The sequence below is a fragment of the Leiobunum rupestre genome, chromosome 1 (genome assembly GCF_980474605.1).
Source record: "Leiobunum rupestre chromosome 1, qqLeiRupe1.1.hap1, whole genome shotgun sequence".
NCBI classification, from domain to species: domain Eukaryota; kingdom Metazoa; phylum Arthropoda; class Arachnida; order Opiliones; family Sclerosomatidae; genus Leiobunum; species Leiobunum rupestre.
The window spans coordinates 65,730,618-65,757,143 of record NC_143384.1 but is presented as its reverse complement, the minus strand read 5'-3'; the positions used below and the strand labels follow the sequence as shown (position 1 = coordinate 65,757,143).

The 26,526-nt window shown below is 35.6% G+C and overlaps 1 protein-coding gene across 1 annotated transcript; it reads right to left on the bottom strand.

Annotated features, from left to right (window-relative positions):
• Positions 1-10,193: 10,193 nt before the first annotated feature.
• On the bottom strand, positions 10,194-24,677 carry LOC149966157 (uncharacterized). The gene is made up of 7 exons (XM_090180961.1): positions 24,657-24,677; positions 23,938-24,407; positions 21,203-21,823; positions 18,193-18,912; positions 13,885-14,367; positions 10,957-10,989; positions 10,194-10,855 (listed from the first exon to the last, which is right to left on the bottom strand). The coding sequence occupies exons 2-7, from the start codon at positions 24,389-24,391 to the stop codon at positions 10,728-10,730; spliced, it is 2,439 nt and encodes an 812-aa protein (XP_090037087.1). The 5' UTR covers positions 24,392-24,407; positions 24,657-24,677; the 3' UTR covers positions 10,194-10,727.
• Positions 24,678-26,526: the final 1,849 nt, after the last annotated feature.

Here is a 26,526-nt window from a genome sequence, read left to right as displayed (position 1 = left end):
ACCGCTTTAATGTTTTAATCCAAATTCATTTGTTAACTTATGTTTAGTTTTTAAAACTATTCGTCATCGTATGAGTCATACTTCACTTCTACAAAATATGTTCGTTAAACGTGGGTCAGCCTTAAATTTGTTTTAAGGTGATCATGATATTGGAAATCTTAAAATATGAACATATCATTGTACGGGTTCAAATTAGGTTAGTCCCTTTTAAAATAAAATTGGGGCAACTTATAAAACGAAACATGGCGATTTTTAAAATTTTAATATTATTTCGATATTATTTTTTTAATAAAATTAGACTTACCTATACTCAGCCGGACTGCTAGGTTGTATTAATGGAATGAAATATGATTTCATAATAGCATTCGCTTCTTAGTTAAAAAGAACCACGCAACCCTATTGTAAAATAATTTTTGAACTAGGACTAATGATTGTATTGAAAAGGAGCACACTTAGGTTCATGTTTTAAGCGAATTATATTATGCTTATATATAATGGAGCAGTTCTTAATTATAAATCTGCAGTAAATTAATTAATTAAAAAAGCAGTACATTAGCTTTTTTATCAGAAATAAACAGGAAATTGGTAGTTGCGAGCCAAGCAGTTAATAAAGTAAATATATAAGTTGAAATTTTTTTAATGTCTGTTAAAATGAAAAACAATTAAGGCCTTGTAAAATAGTTTTGATTTAAGCGACCAATTATCATACCTTCTTATTAACCTTTCCAAATTTTATTTCTATTCTTACTTTGTTAATGGTTTTTTTATAATTTAACCTTCACAGAACTAACGATTTAGTTTTTATTACTGCCTCATTAATTCATAGTCATAATATTAGCAGTACAGGAAGAAGGAACCGGAAGCAAAATGGTGGCTTGAGATTTAAAGTGCCTCTAAGAAAATGTCTTCGATTAGAATACAAGTACTACGTCTCAAGAGATCCTGGTAGGAATTAGACTTAAAATAAATCGAGAAAAGCAAATTAGTATACATTCTTTTACGACCGTATCCCCCCCCCTTACAATCTCCCATGTGGCAGCCGCCACGGCCGTACTACCTAGGCCTCCACTATTGAAATTTCTTTCCCCTAACGGGTCCCCTCCCCAGGTAGTCAAGCTATGGATTCCCCCACGAATAATCTACGTCAGCGGTACCCAATTATTTTTTACTATGGAACCCTAAACTATCCACCTAATTCTGGCGGAACCCCAACTCATTTTTTTTACTTATCTTAAAAGACTCTTGACGCAAACAAAGATGGCCGCGCTGCGAATTTTCGGAACCCCCGTCACCCTTCCGCGGAAACCCAGGGTTCCGCGGAACACCTTTTGGGAACCGCTGCTTTACGTAAAAGAATCAATTTGTTTTTATATCGTGATACAAAAATAAATCTACATTTTTCTATAATGCGGTCGAACATCATTGTCTAAATTAAAAAAGAACATGATATAAATTGCAATCACTTAAGATAAAAAATATACCCATTTCATATAACGATAAAGAACATCAATATTACTATTTAACTAAAATAATAAATTGTATGGCTAAATCTATCAATTTCAGGATTTTGAAAATGTTTCATTGATAATTTTATTTTTTATTGTATATACCGTTTAAAAATGTGAACAATTTTATTTTAAAAACAAATCACCAAAAAGCTTTCGCTATTGTAGTTTCAAAAACCGGTAACTCGAAATTTTCTTTACGGATTTTTTCAAAAAGAGCAATTCAACCTTCGTTTATATGGTTTTATATTTCTCCAATGTTTATAAAGCATTTCTTAATACTATTTTTCTGAATTTAAATAATTTAAAACGATTCGTAGTCAACGGTTTAAATGTCCAAAATCTATTTATTTAAATCCAACGTTTCGGAGCAGAGCTGCTACTTCTTCTTCAGCTGCATATTTACACTTCTGAAAGAGAAGGGGCAGTTCCTCCGAAACGTTGGAATAAAAAAAAATATATATTTTGCGAAATTAAACTGTCACATTCTTCGTCCCATTTTAATTTGGTAATTCGTAATATAGGCCTACTCCTAGCTTTATCCGGTTATCTTATTATAAACCTGGGAACCTATGGAGCGATTTGATGTAATGTTTTCTGACCCTGTTTTTATGTATTTTGATTTTTTTGATTTGTAATGTAATTGTTTTACAAATGAAAATCCTGGAAAACTATAAAAGGGGAATTAAAAAAATGGGTAAACTGAAAGCTACAATGTCTTGGAATGGTGGAAGAATTAGTTTGGTTATTAAGCCGTATAATTTATGACGTTAACACGTTTATATCAAATTTTTTTTCATTGTATTCTTTCTTTCTCACTCCTTTGCGCCCATTTTCAAAAACTATTGACACTGGTAGCCACGACGAAAAACGAAGTTAAAGCATTTCACCGTGCTTTTGCTAAAGGTAATCCAAAAAGGAGAGCACGGTTGCTTCTCCAACCCCTTCATTTTTCCTGTCTCTTTCTCCAGGCCCGTTTAGCCCAGCGCCGCCTTTCCTCATACTCTCCGGGCCGAACTTTTCTTTGAACCCTGTTATTCACCCTCCCCGTTCACATAGTTCAGTCCGCGGTTCAAGAGGAAGATCGTCGCGGAAAGGGGAAGGGTCGTACGTCTCGCCGAGGAGAGAATGTCAAAACATACCCACGTGCTTAAAGCCACGTGTTTTCCAAATATAACTTATAGATGAACTTTAAATGTATATTGGTACGTCAAATAATGCGGAACAACTTGTCCAAAGTCTTTTCCATCGCGGGACATTGACCTTAGCCCATTTTTAGAAATGACATATGTCCTCGATGGGTAAAAAAAATACAAATATTTGGCAACGAAACATTGGCGTAAAATACGGTTATAAGTTTATGGTTTTGGTCTCTTCTTGATGAAATACCTATTTACTTTTGCATTCGTTTTAATTATTACATTTATACTTATACATTGTCAATACTTTTACATAAAATTAAATTAAAACATTAATTTGGGGCACCTGTCTTTTTCGAATTAACATTTTTTTTTGGACTCGAGGATTTTTCAATCCAAAAATAACCATTACGCGAAATGAAGCTCAGCTATCCCAAAAATTCACCCTTAAGGTTGGTTTCACATTATAGACGAAATATTAGCCGCGTAAAGTTAGACAGCGGTAAAACCATAAGTCTATAATATTGTTTCATAAGTTTGTCACTTTGGGGAATATTTTACTGAGAGCTAGTAGCGGAGTGACGTCATAACAAGAAGAAAATCTCCCCCTAGCGAGGCGCTGTGAAAGGCTACCTGTGACTCGTTAGCAAGCGGACGCAAAATGGCGACGAAGCCCGTAATGCTATCTGTTTTGTGAATAGCTCTCATTAATACTTCTGCATGTGAAGAATAGTAAGTGTACACTTATGTAAAAATATTATACACTTCTGGTAAAACTAAAAGTATATTATTTTGTGATCAGCGTTTACCGCTACGATTCTGTTGCATTTTCTGTTGAGTGGGAAACCAGCTTTTAAAATTGAATTGAATATCCCATATGACTTAGGGCGAATGGGGTACGGGAGATACCGTGGCAAATCAATGTAATACTTTTTGTGCCAGGAATTCAGCCTGAAAATGGATATTTGTCCTATAAACATGTATGGCACCATTCACAACTTGCAGCGAATAGGCTACGCCCCGTTTCCTTTACCAGTCTCTTTCTCTTGGAATTTAAAAGTAGAGGGTCTTATCAATAAATCACTTTGTGGACGTTCCGTTCTCGTTTAGATCCCTCTGATTTACCGAGTACGTGCACGCATCAAAAACTATTTAAAATTATTTATTAAACTTCTTAACAAATAGTCCTATAAATCCCCTGAAAAATTAATTTAAATTTTGGGACTAATTAAAAGAACCACTGGACAAATCTGATTTATCGAACAACTTCATTTTGTTAGGGTAATTTTTCATCTTTAGCGTCCTGAACTTCAGTGACCCCCGAATGCTCTATCGAATTTACTGGGAGAACTTAGGGTGGCAATCATAAAAGTTAAATAAATAACGTTTTTTTCATGAATCTATTTAACCCATGAATATTCAACTCCATCATTAGCCACGTGGTATACTCTGAGAAAACGTGGGGCGGAGCCTATTTTCGTGCCATACGTGTGATTTACTTTTTTAAGCCAATAAGAACGAATTCGGAAATGATGGCATTTTAGGGTAAGATAGTTTATGAGAGCAAAATAACCTCGAAATGACTTCTCACTGACGGTTCGCGTTATTTTGTTAAAAATAAGGTTTGAAGTTATTAAAATTTCTAGAATAAAACTAAAAAATTAAGGAATGCAACTCCGATCTTTGGAAAACGATTCTATCGAGTGCCTGTGAAGTTATTAACAATTTAAACATACAAACAATCTCTGAAAAGCTAAGCCTCGTTGATACTTCGGAAGAAAACCCGAGTCAGTGTTTGCCATATTATTATTAAATCATAATTGCTCGATTAAAATTATAAATATTCTAATAGTAATATTAAAAAATACACGAATACATTTAATTAAATAGATTCACGATAAATAATGCAAAAAGGAAATCTAACCATAACGCGTCACTTTAGGAAGTAACGCTCCAACTGCTTAAAAATAACAGGGGAGCTCTACTTTCACTACGTCATTATAAATTGGCTCTGCCCCACGCGTCGCCAGAGGTGACCTACATGTAGGGTATTCCAGTTGAATATTCAAGGCTTCAATAGATTCATGGTTTTTTAAACTATTTGTTCTTAGGTTAGAAAAATACTTTACCAAATGCTTGGCTTATAATTAAAATTTTTGCCCTTCTTAGGCCAGGACGCTTTCAACGCCACTGACTACTATATGTCAGTGAAATTTGAGTAGATTTGCAATGTATGATCTTCTCTAAAATATGGCTCGAAACCTATTTCAATATTTGATTTTCAGATGTATAATTTGTATATCTTTTTTTGGTATCAGTAGAACAAATGTCTGTGTTCAAAGGAGTGTAGTTTATTCAGTTACATAATCATAATATTTTTAAAAGTAATATTCTTCTTCCTGTACTGCTAAAATTATGACTATGAATTAATGAGACAGTAATAAAAACTAAATCGTTAGTTCTGTGGAGGTTAAATTATCAAAAAACCATTAACTAAGTAAGAATAGAAATAAAATTTGGAAAGCTAAATAAGAAGGTATGATAATTGGTCGCTTTAATCAAAACTATTTTACAAGGCCTTAATTGTTTTTCATTTTAACAGACATTAAAAATATTTCAACTTATGTATTTACTTTTTTAACTGCTTTGCTCGCAACTACCAATTTCCTGTTTATTTCTGATAAAAAAGCTAATGTACTGCTTTTTTAATTAATTAATTTACTGCAGATTTATAATTAAGAACTGCTCCATTATATATAAGCATAATATAATTCGCTTAAAACATGAACCTAAGTGTGCTCCTTTTCAATACAATCATTAGTCCTAGTTCAAAAATTATTTTACAATAGGGTTGCGTGGTTCTTTTTAACTAAGAAGCGAATGCTATTATGAAATCATATTTCATTCCATTAATACAACCTAGCAGTCCGGCTGAGTCCGAAAAATACCTGCCTTTGGTAGTGGTAACCGTGATTTTCGAGTAAAGTTATCCTATTATCTAATTATATTAAAAGTTAGTGTATTTAAAGTATATTCCAAACGTCGTGTTGTACATTTAAAAATTACTTAATAAATGTTCCTTGTTATAATGAAAAATCAAACTTTTTCAGTATAGGTAAGTCTAATTTTATTAAAAAAATAATATCGAAATAATATTAAAATTTTAAAAATCGCCATGTTTCGTTTTATAAGTTGCCCCAATTTTATTTTAAAAGGGACTAACCTAATTTGAACCCGTACAATGATATGTTCATATTTTAAGATTTCCAATATCATGATCACCTTAAAACAAATTTAAGGCTGACCCACGTTTAACGAACATATTTTGTAGAAGTGAAGTATGACTCATACGATGACGAATAGTTTTAAAAACTAAACATAAGTTAACAAATGAATTTGGATTAAAACATTAAAGCGGTCGATTATTTTACGGTAATACGTAATTCTAGTTTCACCAATAATTAATAAGTTTCCCTATTATAATGGATCAAACATCTTTTGAAAAAATTAGGGGTTGATCACTTGGCAGAATCTAACACAATATGGTAAAAATCTCGTACAAATCCAGATTCCTAAACTTTATTGCGCTAGACTATACGCAAAATAAATAAAAATCTGTGACAATTAAAAGTATTCCAAAGCTAATAGTCTGAAGTGGAAAATAAAACACTCTGGCTCAAACACTGATCTGGTACAATTGTGAAATTTCGGGTTTCCACTCTTGTATATTTTTAATTTTCTTATATATAAAATTGAATTCGTTCTAAAGAAGAAACACAAAATTAACACACGTGTAGTTTTTCTGCCTGAAGACCCGGGTTACTCGTCCTTTATGACCTGCCCAACGAAACTCGATATTGAGGCCATTTTCGATCATTTGGGACAATGTTATTCGGAAGCGTTTTTGGGCCCCTTCTCCTTCGGGGACTGCCGGCGCCGTGGGCCCGATATAAAAGTCACTAAGCGTCGCCAGTTAAACATTTACTCCCAAATCGTTTATTTTTATAAATGTCATTCAAGTTCCGCGAAATACTTAAATTTTATCTTATATTAAAATTATTTAAAATTGTATTATTTCGAAAACAATTAAAAATAATTCCAATTGGGCTAAAGAGAGCCTCTATAGTGTCCAATATTTTTAGGTCTTTGTTTTGTAAAACTCAAATAAATTTATAAGCACAGTGCAAAAAAGTATCAAAGTCAAATTCCACGTCTTTGAAAATTGCTCATTTAGCGTAGAAAAATTCACAATCATTAAACATATTCGAAACCTTTCCCAAACTCTGGTATGACAAATGACGTGGAACCAAAAATAGGCAGTTAAATATATATTTCTCATCGTAAAAATGTCAAGGAAGACTATCGCTAAGCCGAAAGCTAGGGAATAGCAAAATTTACAATAGAAATTTTAGTCGCTTTCTAAGAATCGAAAGAAGCGCTTGTTTAGGGAAAGACGAAGGTCGGATTGTTGTTTAGGGGCACTTCCCTTATCGTCTTTCCGTGGTCGCAGTCACCGCCCGCTGTTTCTCACTGCCTCTCTCTCACCCGCTCCTTTGACAAGCCGCTTCCCGCCTTTCGAATTTTCCATTCGGTGTAAAAAGGCATCTTTGGTCGGGTTTCAGCTCCACACGCATTACACGTGCGTCACTTTATTATTCTTTCAACTTCCAAATCGGTAAGCTAATTGCGCACTAAGTTACTGAAAATATGGGACGCTAACTGGAATTGCGAGAGTTTACGCGATAGAGTAGTGGCACTCCGTAGCTTAGGCCATGGCCGCCATTTTGGGTGTAATTTTTTTATCCATCGTTAAAAGCATCGGTGACGTCCTATGACGTTACAGTTCCATTACTCAATTTACGGGATAATTCACCGATTTCAAAGTCGTTTTTCACACCAAATTTTTAAAATTTCTAATGAACTTGTTATAAATCATTCGGTTCCTAAGAAATGTTTCTCTAAAATAAAACGAATAGAACGTAGACGTATTAAAGGTAGACTTGACGTCACAAGACTGAGCTTTATCAGAATAATCTAGGCACGGGCGATTTATATTCACGCGTAAATTTGTAAAAGTAAAAAGCAATGGCGTAAGAGCCAAATTTTAACAGGAAGGACACGATACTTTACAGAAAGGCCTATTATTTCAAGAATATGAATATTCATCAGGTTAAGCGACTGAAGCTAAAAAAACCGTGAGCGTGAAATGTGTAGGAGTGAAGACGTAGCTTTATCGCGAATATTCTACACTCTTACGAGCTCCCTCTATACCTTTTCTAGGCGCATGAAATCTGTTAATCCAATTGAAATTAACTGATAATATTTAAATTAATATACACATCATTTTTGAACCACTAGGATCTACCGGGTTGTCGATTAGCGACAAAGAAATGGCCGCGAATAGAAACGAATGGAATTTTTAATATGCTATTTTTATATTTATTAATGATATTTAAATAAATTAATTTAATCGTAATAAACACGTGTTTATAATTATTAAAAAATGATAAGGTTCTGGCGAACAAATAAATTTGTAGCTTCTCGAAATAAGTCTAACTGCTGTAAATATTAGTTATATTGGAAAATGTTATCTTTTTTTGCTACTGATGAAAATAATTTCAAATATTAAGGAGATTATGCCCCAGCTAGGAAGCAGGTAATGATAAGGTCTAGAAGTCTATGCATAGCCTTATTACATTCACACTTAACGCGGTAGGCATTCTTTCTGCTCGTTTCCTCACTATTACTTTATACTTGCGCACTTTGATTAAGTTAATTAACATGATTACGTGTCGCATAAATTGAAAAGCTAAGACTAATCAATTTAACGTTTTCACCTCTTGCACATATACTTGAATAAGACTAACTAAACGCCAAATATAAAAACAAACTTAAATAAGTCACTATGAGCTAATCAATCTTTTACCGAAACTCCCACAAAAAATGTGAATTTTCTATTTTGTAAACAACTAATAAAACTTTATTTAAATTATGAATTATTAATTGTTTATTAAAAAAACCTTTTATGTTCCTTTATTAATTTGAATCTACAAATTAACATTTAAAATATAAGTATCTAAAACTAAAACAATTTTTTTAATTCGAATTATTTTGCCGCGAAAGTAGCTTCGTTTTTGTATAGAAAAGTATTGATTTTTCTCTTCCGTCATTCTCGCGCGCCATCCAACGGGGCGCAAAGTAACTACCCTCTCTCGTATCCTCCCACCACCCCAAACCTGCCCGACGCCGAGTCCGAATCGTACGCTGGGTCCCTATCTCGGAACGGCACCCAGCCAAATATCGATCGCGCCGAGTCTCTTCGGTTTCTCGGACTCGGAAAGGTTTCCCCCGACCCGCGCACCCCGCCGGGTCCCGTGCCGAGCCGAGTGCCGAGACCGGTTCGATTCTGTTCGTACTGTAGTTCAACAATAAAGTAATGTACAGACTAAACAATTTTATTAGTTATTCTGTCCTATGTATCAAGTAATGGGTCACTCTATGTTGTTCACACCTTTCCATCGAATAATACATAACCAGCTAGCTAGGCTAATACCCAAGGCACCACCTTAGGCCTAAATCATCAACCGACTTTTGAAACCTTTTAATTCAGGTGGCCGGGTTACAATGCGTTTATATTCAAATATAATCATTGCCGTTTTACATTATCGTCTGCTATTCTCTATTTCGTGTATTAGAGTTAAGTATTAAGTTTAGCATGTCACAATGATTTGTGTCATTTAGATAAAAAACAATAATCGTTAGTTGATATTACAATAATAGCTATATTAAGGGTTGCCACAGTTTTTTCACTTTCAAATTTCCTGACTTTTACAGGTTTTCCTTCATCACAAAAATTTCGTAGTTTTTATCCAATATTTTAATAAAGGTTTCTTATTGGCAACCAAAATAAATTCCCATACATTTCCGTGATTTAAGCACTAATTTTTAATATTCCCTGATTTTTAACTGATTTCTAGACCCATATCCAAATTCCCTGACTTTTCTATGTCAGTGTTGGAAATAAGGCAGTGGCGTCGCGTCGGTCAAAGACCAGTTTATTTTGGGCTATGACCAGTAAATTAAATAGAATCTGGGGGGTTCACTGGTCATAATGGCGTTTATTTTTAATTAAAAGTATAATTCTATACCGAAAAGAGAAAATGATAAAAGCGTCGCGCTCTGTTTCTCACAGCCAATGAAATTGCGGATTTTGACTCCTAAATTAAGCGTATTTCGTGGCATCTGGCAGTAATGCAATTTAACGTTCTTCTGCTACAATCAGTCAGATTCGTCGAACTAATTGCGAAACATCTAGATCAATCATTAAGAATATGTTTAAGAAAATAAGCATAGAAGACATCGCAATTTCTTTATGACTTTTACAAACAAAAAGGTCAAACCGAGGGTCAAACAGGAGTAGAACTGTTTTTATTCGAAGAACAAGATGAAATATTTTTTTAAGTTCCTTAAGAAATCTGATAAATATCAAAGCTCTTTGGTTTGAGATAAATAAAACGCATTATAGTTCCTAATCGCTATATTAACAATTCACTTTCAAAGGTAAAATGAATAGGGGGGGGGGAGAGGTGGGGCAGAAAAGGGTGGTCATGACCAATTATTTTTTTAAGTAGGAGGTATAGTGGTCACATTGACCAGTACTTTTAAAAAGCTTATTTCCAACACTGTTCCATGTACCGTGGCAACCCTGTATTATATACTAAGCAGACGACGAATCAAAGGTTTGAAATTTCCGGCGATAGCTACGTCACGGAATAACTCAATTTCATTGTTTGAATTTCAAACAGTTGGATATCTTAAAACATTGAACATCCCAAATTCGCCCACCTACCCGGAAACCGTTGCGCGTTGGTTCCCCAAAAAATTAACAAATTTTAGCTGTTCACACTGTTTATTCCAGTTAGGATAATAGTTTGTTAATTCTACCGAGATTGAAGCCTAAAGCAACAGCATTTGAATTTTGGCCGGTTATAATTCATGTAACCTAAATTAGGAGTATTTTTAATCCATTGCTATAATTTTATTTAAATAAATAACTTCATTACCCACGAACCGTTATACAGTTTTACATATTTTTATCATTTTTGGTTCTACACATATATTCACCCAGTTTTAACAAATTATTAAAAATGGGAACGCTGCTTTCCATTTCTTCAGTGTCGTTAAGAATCTCGAGTTTTTCCTCTTTAATACCTGAAATACAATATAAAATAATTATTAGTTAAACTGGTTTCTCAGTGTATATGTAATTGTAGTCTAAACGTTTCGATAAGTCTATCACGATTAGCACATACTGGGTTCAGTCGCATCTATAAGTGTTATCAGAACTAGGGAAATTTGGACGTTGAAAAGAGCGAAAAGCGAAATCAGGTCGAAAATAGAAAAAAGGGAAATCAGACCAAAAACACCAAAAAGGGAAAAGGGAAATCAGACCAAAAACACCAAAAAAGGGAAAAGGGAAATCAGACCAAAAATTCCAAAACAGGGAAATCCGATCTAAAATAGGGAAAAGAGAAATCTGACCAAAAATTAGAAAAAAGGAAATGGTAAATCAGATCAAAAATTCGAAAAATGGAAATTAGACCGTAAATTGAAACACAATCCACCCGATGTGTTCACTATATTTAAATATTGAATTTAAATTTGAACAAGTTTTATCGAAAAATAATTGTTCGAGTTACCTGTTTTTTGAAATAAGGTAGCAAATTGCAAAGACGTTAATTTAAATTAATTAATAGCCATACCGAATTTTTCGAGTTACCTGATTTCGGAAATGAAGTAGCTAAGCGCTAACACGTTAATTTTAATTAATTTTTAGACAAACAGAATTTTTCGAGCAACCTGATTTTGGAAATAAAGTAGCGAAACGTGAACGAGTTAATTTTAATGAATTTTATCGAAAAATGAGTTTTTCGAGTTACCTGGTTTAGGACATGAGGTAGCGACACACGAACGAATGCCAGAAATATCACTTAAAATTAAAATTGGTTAATGCAACCGAAAACGTAGTTCACAAATAATCAGAAAACTAAAAATATAATTTACAACAAACTCGGTCTTAATTTAAAGAAGTTACATTTTAAGTCGAAAATCGCCAACAGTTACAAAATTGGGCAAATGCCCAAATCAAAGAATATAAAGCCCCAAGAATGGAAGGATTAGGGCTGTGCGAGTATTCGAACATCGATTACTCGGCCTTTTTTGAGGTCAAGTACTCGAACTCGACCTCCAATAAGTAATTGGAGAATACTCGTCGATTACCGAGTACCAAAAAATTGCATATTCGGGTACCCGATTACTCGAATAAGTTGCTCTCTAAACTCGTCGAGTATTAGTTTTTTCTATCCTCGTTGCTTCAAAGTTCAAAGAGGAGTTTTTACAGCTTTTTGGGGGCAATAAACGGTACCTACAAAGTTGTAGAAACTGTGGTCCATTTAAATTAAAGGAATGTTTTTCAGCATTGAAAGTTACTTTATACTCCTTTTAAATTTAATATCATAATTAATTGAATAAAACCAGCTCCTAATCAAGTACTTGATAACCAGACTCGTTAAAAATATTACTCGATGTTTTTTTAGTTACTCGACTCGAATAAGAGAAAGTTTCCCCTTAATCAAGTACTCGATTACTCGACTTGACTTCAATATTACTCGACTCGAATACTCGATGAAAAAGAATTTGGTACTCGATACCCGACTCGATTGCCTGAAAGCACTACTCGCACAGCCCTAGGAAGGATTGATATTATTGGCCGCGTGTTTTGGCTGAGCTAGAAACTTCCGGCAAAGCAAATCAGAGTAACCGGAAACGGTTAACGCAACCCGGTCTCGCTTTAAAAACGAGAGGCGCAAAAGTTCCACTAGACGGGGCTTTATATTCTTTGCCCAAATTCCGGGGCCCCGATCTCACAAATGTTAGCAATGCCGGCGAGGACATGATATTGGCAATTGGTTGACGTATCTGGTGTCTTTGTATCTCTAACGTACCGCGAGAAATCGTGCGAACTAACACACACAAATCCCTTAGGATTGTGCGTGAAAAAGGAAAAATTTATATCAGGCCGAAAATTCGCGAAATCCAAGGGAAATTGGAGGTGCGGTGATAAAAAATTCACAAGACTTGACCAAATTGATTGAGTTTAAAAAAATGCAATAAAATTAGAAACTGATACTAAGGTTTTGATAAAATTTGATTAAGTTGGCAAATCTGCAATGGTTCCTTGTTTTGGTATATTAAGCCATCACTAAAGAACTAAAGTGAAAAATCAAACAATATGAGATATTAACAGTGTGGGTATATATAGTTCGACATTGAAAATATAGATGGCACCATATTTTTAAACTATACTAGGCCTATTCGAAAACAACACGTGGTTTCTTTTCGCCTGTTCTCGGACTAAAAGTGCACTCTTTTTAACTTAAGACATTTTATTCGCCTGTTCCGCGGATGAGATTTACTCCGCCCTTTAAACTATTGTTCCGGAGTATTAGGGCTACTCTTCATACTCCTTCTGAAAAGGAGGTGAAAAGAGGTTAATTTGGATTTTGTCGTCTGATAGCCAATTTTATCTGCCAAAAAGGCCACAGAATCGGAGTAAAATGACGTCATAGCGTTACTTTTCTTACTCCTACTTATGAACTTTTTAAAGTAAGGGAAATTTCATTTTCGCGATTTGTTATCACTAGCTTCTACAATTTTCCCAGGGTTGGAACGAACCAGCCAGGCCAAATTAAACCACCCTGGATTAAACTGGCCTGGTTGGTTCATGCCGAAAAAATCCATGGTTAAATACACTTTTTTTTTAAAAATGTTGAATTAGAAATATTTAAAATTTTAAATACTATTCATCTCAAATAAAAAATGCAAAATATAATATTCTGCATTTTTTATTCCAAAACGAAACTAAAACTTAACCTTCACTTTTTGTCGTAAGTAATGAGAGCTATAGATATAAGCAATTGGGGGATCTTAAACATCATTTTGCGCGTGAAAATACGCCGCCATGTTAGGGTATAAAAGCAGGTAAATAAGCCTGCTATACCTCACAATGTAAAGGTACTGTCACGCGCAAAAACGTAATTTTGAAATCGGTCAATTTGAGCATTTTCGAATTAATGAGGGCTAGATATAAGCAATTTGAGTATTTTTTATTAGTGGTTTTAATTTTTAAAAAAGACGGTTTTTTCCCAACCCTGAATTTTCCACTAAAACGACATTCTTACCTAAGCTTTGAGGACCATTCAGTGTACCGTGCTCTTTTCCGGCGGAGGCAGATTTTCGACGAATTGGCTTTGATTTTGACACTTGCTTTTGATGTATCAATTCGTGCTTTATGATGTTTGAACGATAAGTGTACCGATTCTCGCAGTATTTGCATTTGTACGGTCTCTCTCCCTTGTGGAAATTATCGTGATCCTCAAGCTGATATTTGTTTACGAAACTTTTTGGGCACACTTTGCAATGGTATCGGTTTTCGCCGACGTGTCGTTGTAGGTGATGATAAAAATTATACTTGGACGTATTGGCGTACCGGCAAACAGGGCATTGGAATTTCTTGGTGGCAGCGTGGCTTTCCAGCAGATGATTGAGATAGTCATCGGCGGAATGGAAGCTTGTCTTACAATCTTGACAGTTCAACATCTTGGGAAAACGTTTATGCTTCGGTTTTACACGGTCCTTGTCTTCAGTTGCAGCTGGGGAAGTTTCTTTGGAAGAAAATTATAACCTATAAGTATTTGCAGGGTGACCAGGGAAAAGCTTTGAAATTTTTATAGGAAAAATAGGAATTTAGGGGCGAATTATAGGAAAATATAGGAAACTAAATAGGCTAAATATAAAATAGGTGAATTATAGGAAACTAAATAGGCTAAGAAAAATATGGGGAAAATAATAAGGTAATTATTGCATATCGGTATACTTTGACTCGAATCACCTAGAATATTGATAATGTTTTGTACACTGCTTTCTTGCATTATTGGATCACTTAGCGGATTTACAAAGCTCGTATATTTCAAGATTTTGTTCGAAAATGGCAGTATTTACAGTAGATGATGACACGTACAAAAAAGTTCTTTCATTTTCAAAAGACCGTGAAATTATAGGAAAATGGGTAAGAATAAAGGAAATTATAGGAAGGCATTAAAAATATAGGAAAATATAGGAAATATAGGAAGTCTGGTCACCCTGTATTTGCCACCACTCGGAAGATTATTGAAAGTAGCTTTCATTTTTAGACGATTTCTTGAACCAGCCTCCTTATAATTCGTAACTGGAATCCATAACTCTACTTGGAATGCTTTTCGCGGCAGATGTGACTGACGGCTTTTTTTTTTGCGTCACTATGTTACAAGGTTGGCAAATACCAGTCAGGCGGGTTTAATCCACCCTGGTTTAACCGGTTTACACCACCGGAAAAAATCCATGCTTAAATCAACTATTTTTTTTTACAAAAAAATTAGAAATGAATTAGAAATATTGAAAAAACCAAAACTTAACCTTCTCCTTCACTTTTTGTCGTGACTAATGGGAGCTAGATATAAGCAATTGTGGGATCTTAAAATTCATTTTGCGCGTGAAAATACGCCGCCATGCTGGGGTATAAAAGCCGGTTAATAAGTCTGCTATACCTCACAATGTAGTAAAGGTATTGTAACGCGCAAAAACATTATTTGGGAAACTGGCAATTTGAGCATTTTCGAAGTAATGAGGGCTAGATATAAGCCATACTGGATTTTAAATAAAAAAAAAACCGTTTTTTTTCCAACCCTGCTATGTTAACTTAACAAACAACTGCGTGAGAGGGGCGCGCGCGCAGAGGGGATTTTTTTTATCTCGTAGGCGGGGTGAAAGCCGTCAGAGTGATTTTACCATACGCGAAACGGCAGGTTAAGCATTCCAAGTAGAGGTATGGATTCCTGTTCGTAAGGATAAAAAATTGTGCGTAAAAATTGGAATTATCCTTAAACACGAAATTTCTTTTTCTATTCCATAAAAGCGGCTTTCTATTCCATAAAAGCGGCTTTCTATTCCATAAAAGCGGCTTTCTATTCCATAAAAGCGGCTTTCTATTCCATAAAAGCGGCTTTCTATTCCATAAAAGCGGCTTTCTATTCCATAAAAGCGGCTTTCTATTCCATAAAAGCGGCTTTCTATTCCATAAAAGCGGCTTTCTATTCCATAAAAGCGGCTTTCTATTCCATAAAAGCGGCTTTCTATTCCATAAAAGCGGCTTTCTATTCCATAAAAGCGGCTTTCTATTCCATAAAAGCGGCTTTCTATTCCATAAAAGCGGCTTTCTATTCCATAAAAGCGGCTTTCTATTCCATAAAAGCGGCTTTCTATTCCATAAAAGCGGCTTTCTATTCCATAAAAGCGGCTTTCTATTCCATAAAAGCGGCTTTCTATTCCATAAAAGCGGCTTTCTATTCCATAAAAGCGGCTTTCTATTCCATAAAAGCGGCTTTCTATTCCATAAAAGCGGCTTTCTATTCCATAAAAGCGGCTTTCTATTCCATAAAAGCGGCTTTCTATTCCATAAAAGCGGCTTTCTATTCCATAAAAGCGGCTTTCTATTCCATAAAAGCGGCTTTCTATTCCATAAAAGCGGCTTTCTATTCCATAAAAGCGGCTTTCTATTCCATAAAAGCGGCTTTCTATTCCATAAAAGCGGCTTTCTATTCCATAAAAGCGGCTTTCTATTCCATAAAAGCGGCTTTCTATTCCATAAAAGCGGCTTTCTATTCCATAAAAGCGGCTTTCTATTCCATAAAAGCGGCTTTCTATTCCATAAAAGCGGCTTTCTATTCCATAAAAGCGGCTTTCTATTCCATAAAAGCGGCTTTCTATTCCATAAAAGCGGCTTTCTATTCCATAAAAGCGGCTTTCTATTCCATAAAAGCGGCTTTCTATTCCATAAAAGCGGCTTTCTATTCCATAAAAGCGGCTTTCTATTCCATAAAAGCGGCTTTCTATTCCATAAAAGCGGCTTTCTATTCCATAAAAGCGGCTTTCTATTCCATAAAAGCGGCTTTCTATTCCATAAAAGCGGCTTTCTATTCCATAAAAGCGGCTTTCTATTCCATAAAAGCGGCTTTCTATTCCATAAAAGCGGCTTTCTATTCCATAAAAGCGGCTTTCTATTCCATAAAAGGGTTTTCTATGCCATGAAAGTGCTTTCTATTTTATGTTATTGATTATATTTAGTTTTTTTTCGGCTTGGCGCCTCATACTAGAGTGCTATGTTAGGAGATAAATGGGAGGTTTGCAAATTAACCTGTGGCACTATATGATCCTCCCAACCTCTCACGGCAACCTTTTTCACGCTTTCTGTAAATCCACAAAATCTATTTTCAACATTTTTTGTTCCACCCCTAATCGACCCCAGTTTACCTATAATAACTTTTACCATGAATTTATTCATATACCACCATTAATATAAAACGTACATAGATTGCTTTACTACGAAATGAGTGTCGTAGAGGCGGGACTGACAAAGAGAGTACCCGAGGTGTTTATTGCCGATTTTGTCCAAAGTCGGGTGTAATGTAGACCTATATGAGATATGAAATTTCCCAAAAGGAGACGTTGTACTACCCTTTCGTTTTGCCATGGCAACCGTAAATGTTTTTGACCCCTTAAAACCAAAACCATCTCCATTTAAAAAAAGCATGGGATTTTCTCGGTTTCGCGAAAATAAAAAAAAATTATACCACGAAATGGGTAATTTGGACCACATTTAGGTAAATTTCATCAAGTTTGGGTAAATTGGAACATTTTTGGGTATAATAAGGAAAAAATCTTATTTTTGTGTTAAGTGGTCAGAAACAATTTCGGTTGCCATGGCATATCGAAGGGTCAGTGTAAAGTCTACTTATGGGAAATTTCACATCTCATATAGGTCTAAATTACGTCCGACTTTGAATAAAATCGGCAATAAACACCTAGGGTACTCTTCAATTTGTCATGGGCTATTCTCAGGCCAATTGGATAGCAGCTCTTCCCCTGCGATTAACGACGTAAGGGTAGAGCCAGATCTATATTCATAGGTGTATATGCAAAAATTAATGTTTTACAAATACAGTAGTTAAGACTACGTTAAACTTCCCAATTTTTCGGGAGAATATTAACTTTTTAGCAACTACTGTATACAGCCAAAGTGTGACGAAAAACCTAAGACAATTTTGAATTTGATATTATAAAAATATATTAATATTCTCGAGGTTTGTTATGAAAACAGCTGAATAAACAATTCGTTGGTTAAAACTCTCGTGGTAAATATTATTCGTGATCGTGAACCATTAAACGGCCACACTGCAGTTTGAAAAATTCGGTCCGAATTTAGTACCTGGTAGCAGATACGACCAATCATATTCTGGAAACTAACGCGTGAAACAGGTCAAATTAAAACGCTGGTGTGGACCATCATTGCTTACAACGTATAATTAACATCCAATCAAAAGATCCTAATACGTAATTTGATAATTGGAATCTACATACACGTAATAACTATCAAACTGTAGGCAGATTCTTACTTGCACTTTGGAGACCTTTCTTGTTTTTTGCGGAGACCGATTTCAAATTTCCACGAGTTTTTGAACGAGATACCTTGCTGTTGGCTACCTTATGAACACGAGAGTGATTGGTGATGGCTCCCATATTACCAAAATACTTCAAGCAAACTTTGCATTGATATGGTTTAACTCCCGTATGAACACGAGAGTGATTGGTCATGTTCCCCAGAGTAGCAAAATTTTTCAAGCAAACTTTGCACTGATGTGGTTTTCCTTCATTATGAACACGAGAGTGATTGCCTAGAGACGCGCTATTTTCGAAATATTTGGAGCACACTCCGCACTGGTACTTCGTACAAACATCGGTGGTTGCGTGTAACCTTTCATGGTTAGCTAGACTCACTCGATAAATAAAACGCTTTTCGCAGTACTTGCATTGGTAAGTTTTCTTGAGAGTGTGAATACGCTCGTGGTGTTTCAGATGAGTTTTGTATAGGAAACCTTTCTGGCATATTTTGCAGAAGAATATCTTCTCCCCCGTGTGTTGTCTCAGATGGCACGCGAATATTTTTCTTACAGAACTTGAGTATCGGCAATTTGGGCATTTGAATGGCTTGGAAGCGCCGTGTATTTTAACACGATGATCTAGAAACTTCGAAGCTGAGCGAAAGCGCTTTTCACAATCTTGACATCGTAAAAATATCCTCGGTACCTTGTCTATATTCCTAGTTGTAAAACCACCTGTAAAAAGATAGAAAAACCTTACAGGAAACATTGAATGATTAATAGCGTAGTCTTGGATAAATTTTTAGTTAATAACAACCACATATGGACTGCAACGCAAAGGATGGTAAAACACGCGAAAAGGTAGAAAACTCCATAATGGAAAGGGGCAAAAAGCTAAAAACTTTAAAATTTACACGAGTAACTCGTACTAATAGGTCTAGCATAAACTAAATTCGCGAAACTCCGACCAAATAGATCTTCGATTCAAAAACGAATTGAAAATTAAATAGAATAGCTCGTGGGTTCACGTGATTATTTCGCAGAATCTGTGACGTGAAATTGATGTCATGGCGGCCGTTTCAAGGCGGGACTTACAATTGTTAGTTACGACGTATGCTTACGATGCTACGAGCAAGCACACGATAGATCGGTTTCGCCGTACTCTTTGCGTTGCAGTTCCATAAGTCTATAATATTGTTCCTTACGTTTGTTACTTTGGGAAATATTTTAAGCGGACGCAAAACGGAGAGAAGAGCAAGTCGTTTTATTGTTGCGGCTCTCGTCGCGTTTTCTGGACCCCCTACTGACATTGTATCTGCCTGGGAAATTTTGACTTCCCTAAATTCCCATAAGCCCCTTTCTATTCAACTTTCTCCAAATTTCCGCTACCTTCCTCCCGAATCTATAGGCCTTAATTAAAAGGTGGGTAAACTGTCGACCCTCGCAGCAATATTTGAATTTATATGAAAACGAATTTCCTGTCTTGCGTAGTTTTGTGTTTTCGGTTTAAAATCGTCTGCGTTTCAGGGGGGCTATTCTGTAACCATTCGAACGGGAATTCGATCTCGATACCCTGTACCATGTCGAGATCGACTTCGACAATTTGCATTGATTTATGCTTATTCAAAATCTTTACAGAATACCATTCGTCGAGATCTCGAAATTCTAAATCTATTTTTCGATCGAAAACTGGATTTCAAATGCTTACAGAATAGGCCCCCAGAAGTCGTGTAACGAAATAGCGGTTTCTTATTGGTCTTTCACATAAATTCAAATTTTTCTTTGAGGGACGCCATTTTTACCCACGTTCCCCAGCTAGGTAGTTTTTTTTTGACTTATTAAGGCTTGGAAAAACACGACGTTCTGTTTACAGGTGGAAAGTTTCCATTATTTCCACAAGCACTATATAGACAATACCTTGCGGGTCTTGGCTCTCGGAAATATTAACTCTCGTCGATTTCCTTGACTTCAGATAAGTGGCGTAACGAATTGACGTGGGGCCCAGGGTTGAACGCGAAAAAGGGGCCCCCACCCTACGTGTGGCAGTGATTCCCAAATTTTACACCCGGGCCACCCCTTCTTGTTCGCGATCGCGATGGGGCCCCCTAAAGGTCGGGGGTCCAGCGAAACCTGTCTGGCAAACCCCGTGTACGGTACGCCACTGCTTCAGATGTCTTATTTAAAGCAACTGTCGGCTCTATCATTGCCACCGGTATTATGATAAGGCCCTCGTTATTATAGATGGCAATAAATCTATCTGGTTCTCCGAAAAAACATGAGAACTGGAGATCGTGGTGCCATCTATTAAAGGCAGAGGAAGCTAAAATTAATATAATAATAATCAGCTAGTCTAATACCCAAGGCACCACCTTAGGCCTAAGTCTTCAAGCGACTTTTGGAAGCCTTTAATTCAGGTGGCCGGGTTATAATGCGTAGGAGGGTGGTGGCAAGCCCTGCATGCCACGCGAGCCAACAGTCCCCTACACTAATTATTACCGTTACCCTCAACAAGTTTTTATGTAAGGGGAAACCGAAGAGCTCGGGGGGAAAACCCTTTAAACCAGTGGGGAAAGAACTTGCAAACTCAACGCAGAAAGAGTTGTTCCGAATTTTCACCCAGTGCCACAAGCTGGGATCGAACCCGGCTCCTCTTGCTGCGAGACGAAAGTGCTAACCACTCCGCCACCCCAAAATAGCGAAACAACGTCGTTCGAGAACCGTTAATTATATTTTTAATTAGACAACTTATATTCTAGTTAGTGGACTTTAACCTAAATTATAAATCCCATATAAAATAAAAAAAATACTATATTTAAGTTATTGTCCAATTTAGAAACGAGCCAATCAACGCGAGGGATACTTTTACGTCACTCTTTTTGGGTAAAAATTTAGCTTAAGTATCTTATTTTGATTTCGACGCTAGCCACATCTGTGGAAAAAATAGATACTCTACATCGAGCCGAAACTTGCTTTAAGTGTCTATTATATGGCATATCCATCAGATCAAAACCAGAAAAACACTTACCTGTAATTTGTACCCCTGTAGCGGCTAGTGACGATTTCCTTTTCCCACGTGATTTTATACCTTTCACATGGTTTAAACGTTTTTTCACATCCTTGTTTTCCTTCATAGTTTTCCGACTTTTGAAATCTTCGTGACTTTTTTTCGTTGTATTTTCTTGATTACATGTCTTATTTTTGTTATTTGACGCCTTTTTTGCAGTCAAAGGCTTTCCAATATCGACACCATATTGGTCTGCTAACTGCATTTTATCGTGAGTCCTTGAATGCCTCCTGAGATTTGAAGGAAATCGAAATTTCATCCCGCAAATGTTGCACTGAAGAGATCGTTCACCAGTGTGAATTCCAATGTGACATTTTAAACTAAACGCCTCATTAGAAGTGAAAGGGCAAAAGCTACATTTATATGGTTTTGGATCACTGTGTACTAATGAACGATGTTTGATGTACTGCGATACGTTGATATTGCAATCTTTACATAGCGTTTTTCGCTTTCCGCGAATACTTTTCACCTTTTTAATATCGCTATGAATGGCTGAGATTGAACAATTATTCGGTTTCTCAAGGTTTTGCATGGTTATCGCTTGTTTAACATCTGACAGTTCAGACTTAACATTTAAATCTGCTTCAAATTCCATTTCTGAAAAAAAAAGACGTTGTTTAGAATAAATAGTCTATTTTAAAAAGGGTTTTGTAAAGTTTCTTAAAAATTGTATGTTGGACTCTTAACCCAAATAGTATAGTTACAAATCTAGGACCTTTACTCGTTACACCAATTTTAGGAAAATGTACACATAAATATTTTAAAATTACCAGCCTATTCTTTAACAGAAAATAACCAAAAACAAGGCACCATTTTTAGTCTAAAACCCAAGAAAAGCACATTATAATGAGCACCATTGTATTTATTAAATTAAAATCCTATTATACTACTGTTTCTTTTGGATATGTTATTTATAATAATCAGCTAAGGAACCATACAAGCCTAAGTCAACTAGTGACTTGTGAAGCCAATTACCAGAGGCAGGGTTACAATGTGTAAGAGAGTGATGGCAAGTCCTTTCATGCCACGCGACCCAACAGCTCCCTACACTTACTATTACCGTTAACCTCTATAAATAATTTTTTATGAATGGGGTTATCTAGAATTAATAATAGAGTACTTCGATTTTGGCATTTTCTCTAAAAAATACAGTTGGGAAATTGTAAATTAAATATTATATATTTTCTCAATTTGGTGTAACAGGTTAAACTGCGGCTCAAATATTTTAAACTATTATAAGTGTTAACAGTTAAGTATATTATTTCAGAGAAAAATTGTATGAAATGCATACAATCCACAATTTAAAATAACCTTACAATATCTCTATCATTTTAACAGATATTAACTTCCAAGATTAATAATAATAATACTAATCAGCTAGGCTAATACCAAAGGCACCACCTTAGGCCCAAGTCATCTAGCGACTTATTATGGCTTTAAACAGGTGGCCGGGTTACAATGCAATTTAGGAGTTGAGGGCATTTGTATCATAATTTAAATTTAAAAAATTTCAAAACCCCTCTGAGGCTGAAAATCTGTGCAGTAAGCATCCCTTAAAGGGAATAGAACCTCCAACACGTTCTTTATGGAAGACCCCATCAATTTCCTTTATTCCCTTCACAATCAGCGCCGCAGGTGTGAAAAGCCATGGGAGGCAGCGGACAATATTGGAACCCTTGGAGGGCGACAGAAATACGAGAGGTTATATTCCCTTTAACTGAAACTATTGACCAAAATAATTGTAAAGAAATTATTCAATATCAGGATATTTACCTACAACAAAAAACACGAACTTTTTGCTTTAATTTCCACTACTTTTGTGAGCTGCTTAGAGCCAGTGAACACCACTCACCCTATTAGTTGAAATGTAATTTCAGGACTAACAGGGAGACATCCTGAGGTTTTTCTCCCCAATTGTTTTCAAACTCGGGGGTGGAATTCATTTTGCCATGGCAAACAAATTTTTTTTTCACAAATCAAACTTAAACTTTCTCTACGTAAAATAGCATTTCCAAATCACGGGTTGAAAACCCTTATGATTTGACCCAAATTTTATCAATTTTACCAAATTGTTTTGCCCGAATTTCTATTTACTTTTTGGAAAATGTCAATCCGTGATTGTGTCATGCTATTTTACATAGAGAACTGTTTAAGTTTGAGTTGTTAAAAACATTTTGAGTTGCCATGGCTAAATGAACGGCCATTGAAACTTTTCCTTTTAGGAGCTTTCAAGATACATGAAGGTTTACTTAACCCCAGAGTTTGAATAAAATCTTGAGATAAACACGTTGGGATGTCTCCTTGTAGGTGTCAGGGAACATTTAACATATATCTTGTCAAAATATAAGCAAACAATGCAACAATTATTTTAAAATGCATTATTTATAAAGTCAAATTTACGAATAACAATGGAGATAAACTAATAGCGTCTGCTTTAGCCACTACCCATCTAGGGGGCTTAGCGATAGTTTTTGGTCACAAATAGTAAACTAAATAGGAATTCTTAAATTCCAATTATTGGAAATCCAAAACTGCTTATAGGAATGGTTATTATTATAGAAGAAAATACGATAATCATGAGATAAAAATGTTAAATAACAAAACCAATCATTCCTACTAGCAATTATGAATTCCAGGTAAGAAATCATATTTTACAACAATAATGCGATTTATATCGTATATTTATGAAAACTAACCATCACTTTTTATAGCCAATAGTTGAGAGTTCTCGTGTAATGCCTTATTGATAGACGGAAGGGATTCAATGTTGTTACTAATAAAGTAATTTTTCGGTGGAGTAATAATTGGAAAGAGCCCTGAAAAGGGAAAGTTACGGTTATAAGTGATATTTTTGTTAGCTGATGATATCTTGAGTTTCTGATTGATCTTGGTCCTGTAGTCAATAATGTTCTCATTCCACTCTTCAGAGCAACCAATTTCCTCATCAAAAACATCTTTGTCAGTACACAAGAATTCCACCCTCAAGTTCAATTCTTTTAAAGACGCTTCTTTGTCAGTGAGCTTTTCTAAACAAAACTCCAACTCAATGGAATTTTCCCTAAAGAGTTCTTCATCAATCTTTTGAAAAAGATTCTTTGTTAAGCGTCTTATTGCTTCTCTTTTGAGCTTTAATTTCTTCAACTCGTCCATGATGGTCGTGGGGTACCTGTAAACCAAAAAATGTTTTTCTGTAATAATAGAAATAGAATACCTCTTCGCAACCTTCGAAGTAGATAATATATTTGCTAATTACAAGAAACTATTCCTATTTCAATTCAAAATTAATCACAAATGATTTAATCATGTGGACTTACAGACTACTTGTACAAAAGGTATTTATTTTAATATTTTGGTGATAATAATGAGTGTATGCTCTTTAACAACCTGCAAAAATAATTTATCTAAAAATATTCACTTATTGAGTCCGGCTTCATTCCCAAAATATTGAATCGAAATTTAGGATAGCCACAAGTTTCTAACAAGCGGCACTATATCGCTATAAAATAATAGTCAATGTATTTTATTTACCTCCCGCTACTTTTATTGTTAGAAGTCGCTCAGGTATGACACAAACGTAGCAAAGTATTTTGATTAAAATTCATAAATTAAAAGCAAAATTAATTCATCATCCATGATCTTTTTTTTTTTTTTGAGATACACACACATCGGTGTCGACCCGAGGCCTTAGACACCAGCACACACACAATAACTGATTAATCAGGGCGAGATATGTGTAACGGCCACGCCAACGGGGGGATACGTGGGGACAGGGGTGGGGACACCCTTGGCGGAAGTATTCCGACCACCCGTTAGGGGATTGGTGGTCGTCCTCACACGGCCATCCACAAACTCTGCCTCCCGGACGCCTGGGATTACAGGATCATCCATGAACTAAAGTTCGAACCGAAATACCACGATTAGAGTTCATTACAACATTTCATGATTTCCGATGATAATTTTCAACCAATCAGGGTTGCCAGATTGAAAGCGCTGGATTATCGTGAAGAGTTTTGATCATAGAAATCTCATAGTTAACTAGAATGCTGCCGCCTACGGCCGAGCACCAGTTCGTTTTGAACCTTCAGCCAATGAGAGGCCGTAGAGTGGTTCCGCCAAGGAGGATAGCCTTGGAGGATAATAATCCTCCTTGGTTCCGCGGGAGTTAGGTGACTTCATTCTCTCTGGTGACATAAAATTCTTGGCAGAACCACTCTTTGAGCTCTGATTAGCTGATATCTCGCTATCGTCTGCTACGGCGTTTGGCCCATTTGCCAGTTACACGGCAGCATTCTAGTTACCTATGAGATTTCTATGGTTTTGAAGAACGATCGTACGGCTGAAAACCTGAAAACAGGTCAGTTAAGCCCAAAAAATATAAGATATTTTATATTTAAATATAATGAAAAAGACATTTTTTTAAACCTTTTACGTCGTTTACTTAAGCTCAGCTTCATATACGAAAAAACACGTGAGAAAATGTTTTGAAAATATTTCCGATTCGTGGCGTCGCATTGTAACCCGGCCTCCTGTTGAAAGGCATTAAAAGTCGCTCGATGACTTGGGTATTAACCTAGCTGATTATAATTATTCTTATTATTCTTATTATTAAATTGTCACGCCGCCACAAATTAAACCTCAAGAGCGTGTTTGTAAGGAGTAGTCAGGAATCTGGGAGTCTGGGCGATAAACTTTGCTAAATATCAGTGGTCACCGCAATATTTAGAGATATATAACGGTATATATAACAGCTTTTACACGGATCGTATTTTGTCGTAAGATTGTAATTTTGCCGTACGATCGTATATCGAAGGTTCAATTCTCGTACAAATCTGATCCGGATCGTACTTCTGGCAACGCTGCAGCCAACCGTACGCCAGTGAAAATCTCTTATTAAAGCTTGGAGTAGCGAAGTTGACTGGAGGGGAAAAGAGGGCGGGAAGTCTGTAAGCTCAACGTTACTCAGAATCCTTTGCTCCACGGTAGGGGCGCCTTAGTGTCGCCCTCATTCGAGTTTTTATTTAAATAAAATTGTAAATATTCGCCATGCTTTAGTTTTGAAGCTTGGAGTAGCTTAGAATGAATTTTTATTTCCGATTGTATTAGTTCTTTTTTGGATAACAAACATGATCACACATATATCAAATTTTCAAAAATTATTAAAAAAAAATGAAGGTAAATTTTGTTCTATTATCTAATATTGTACTATAAACCAAGGCCTAACAAGTTTTTTTCTCTTTTATAAATTAAAATTATTAATTGAATCACTATTGAAATTTTTATAACAG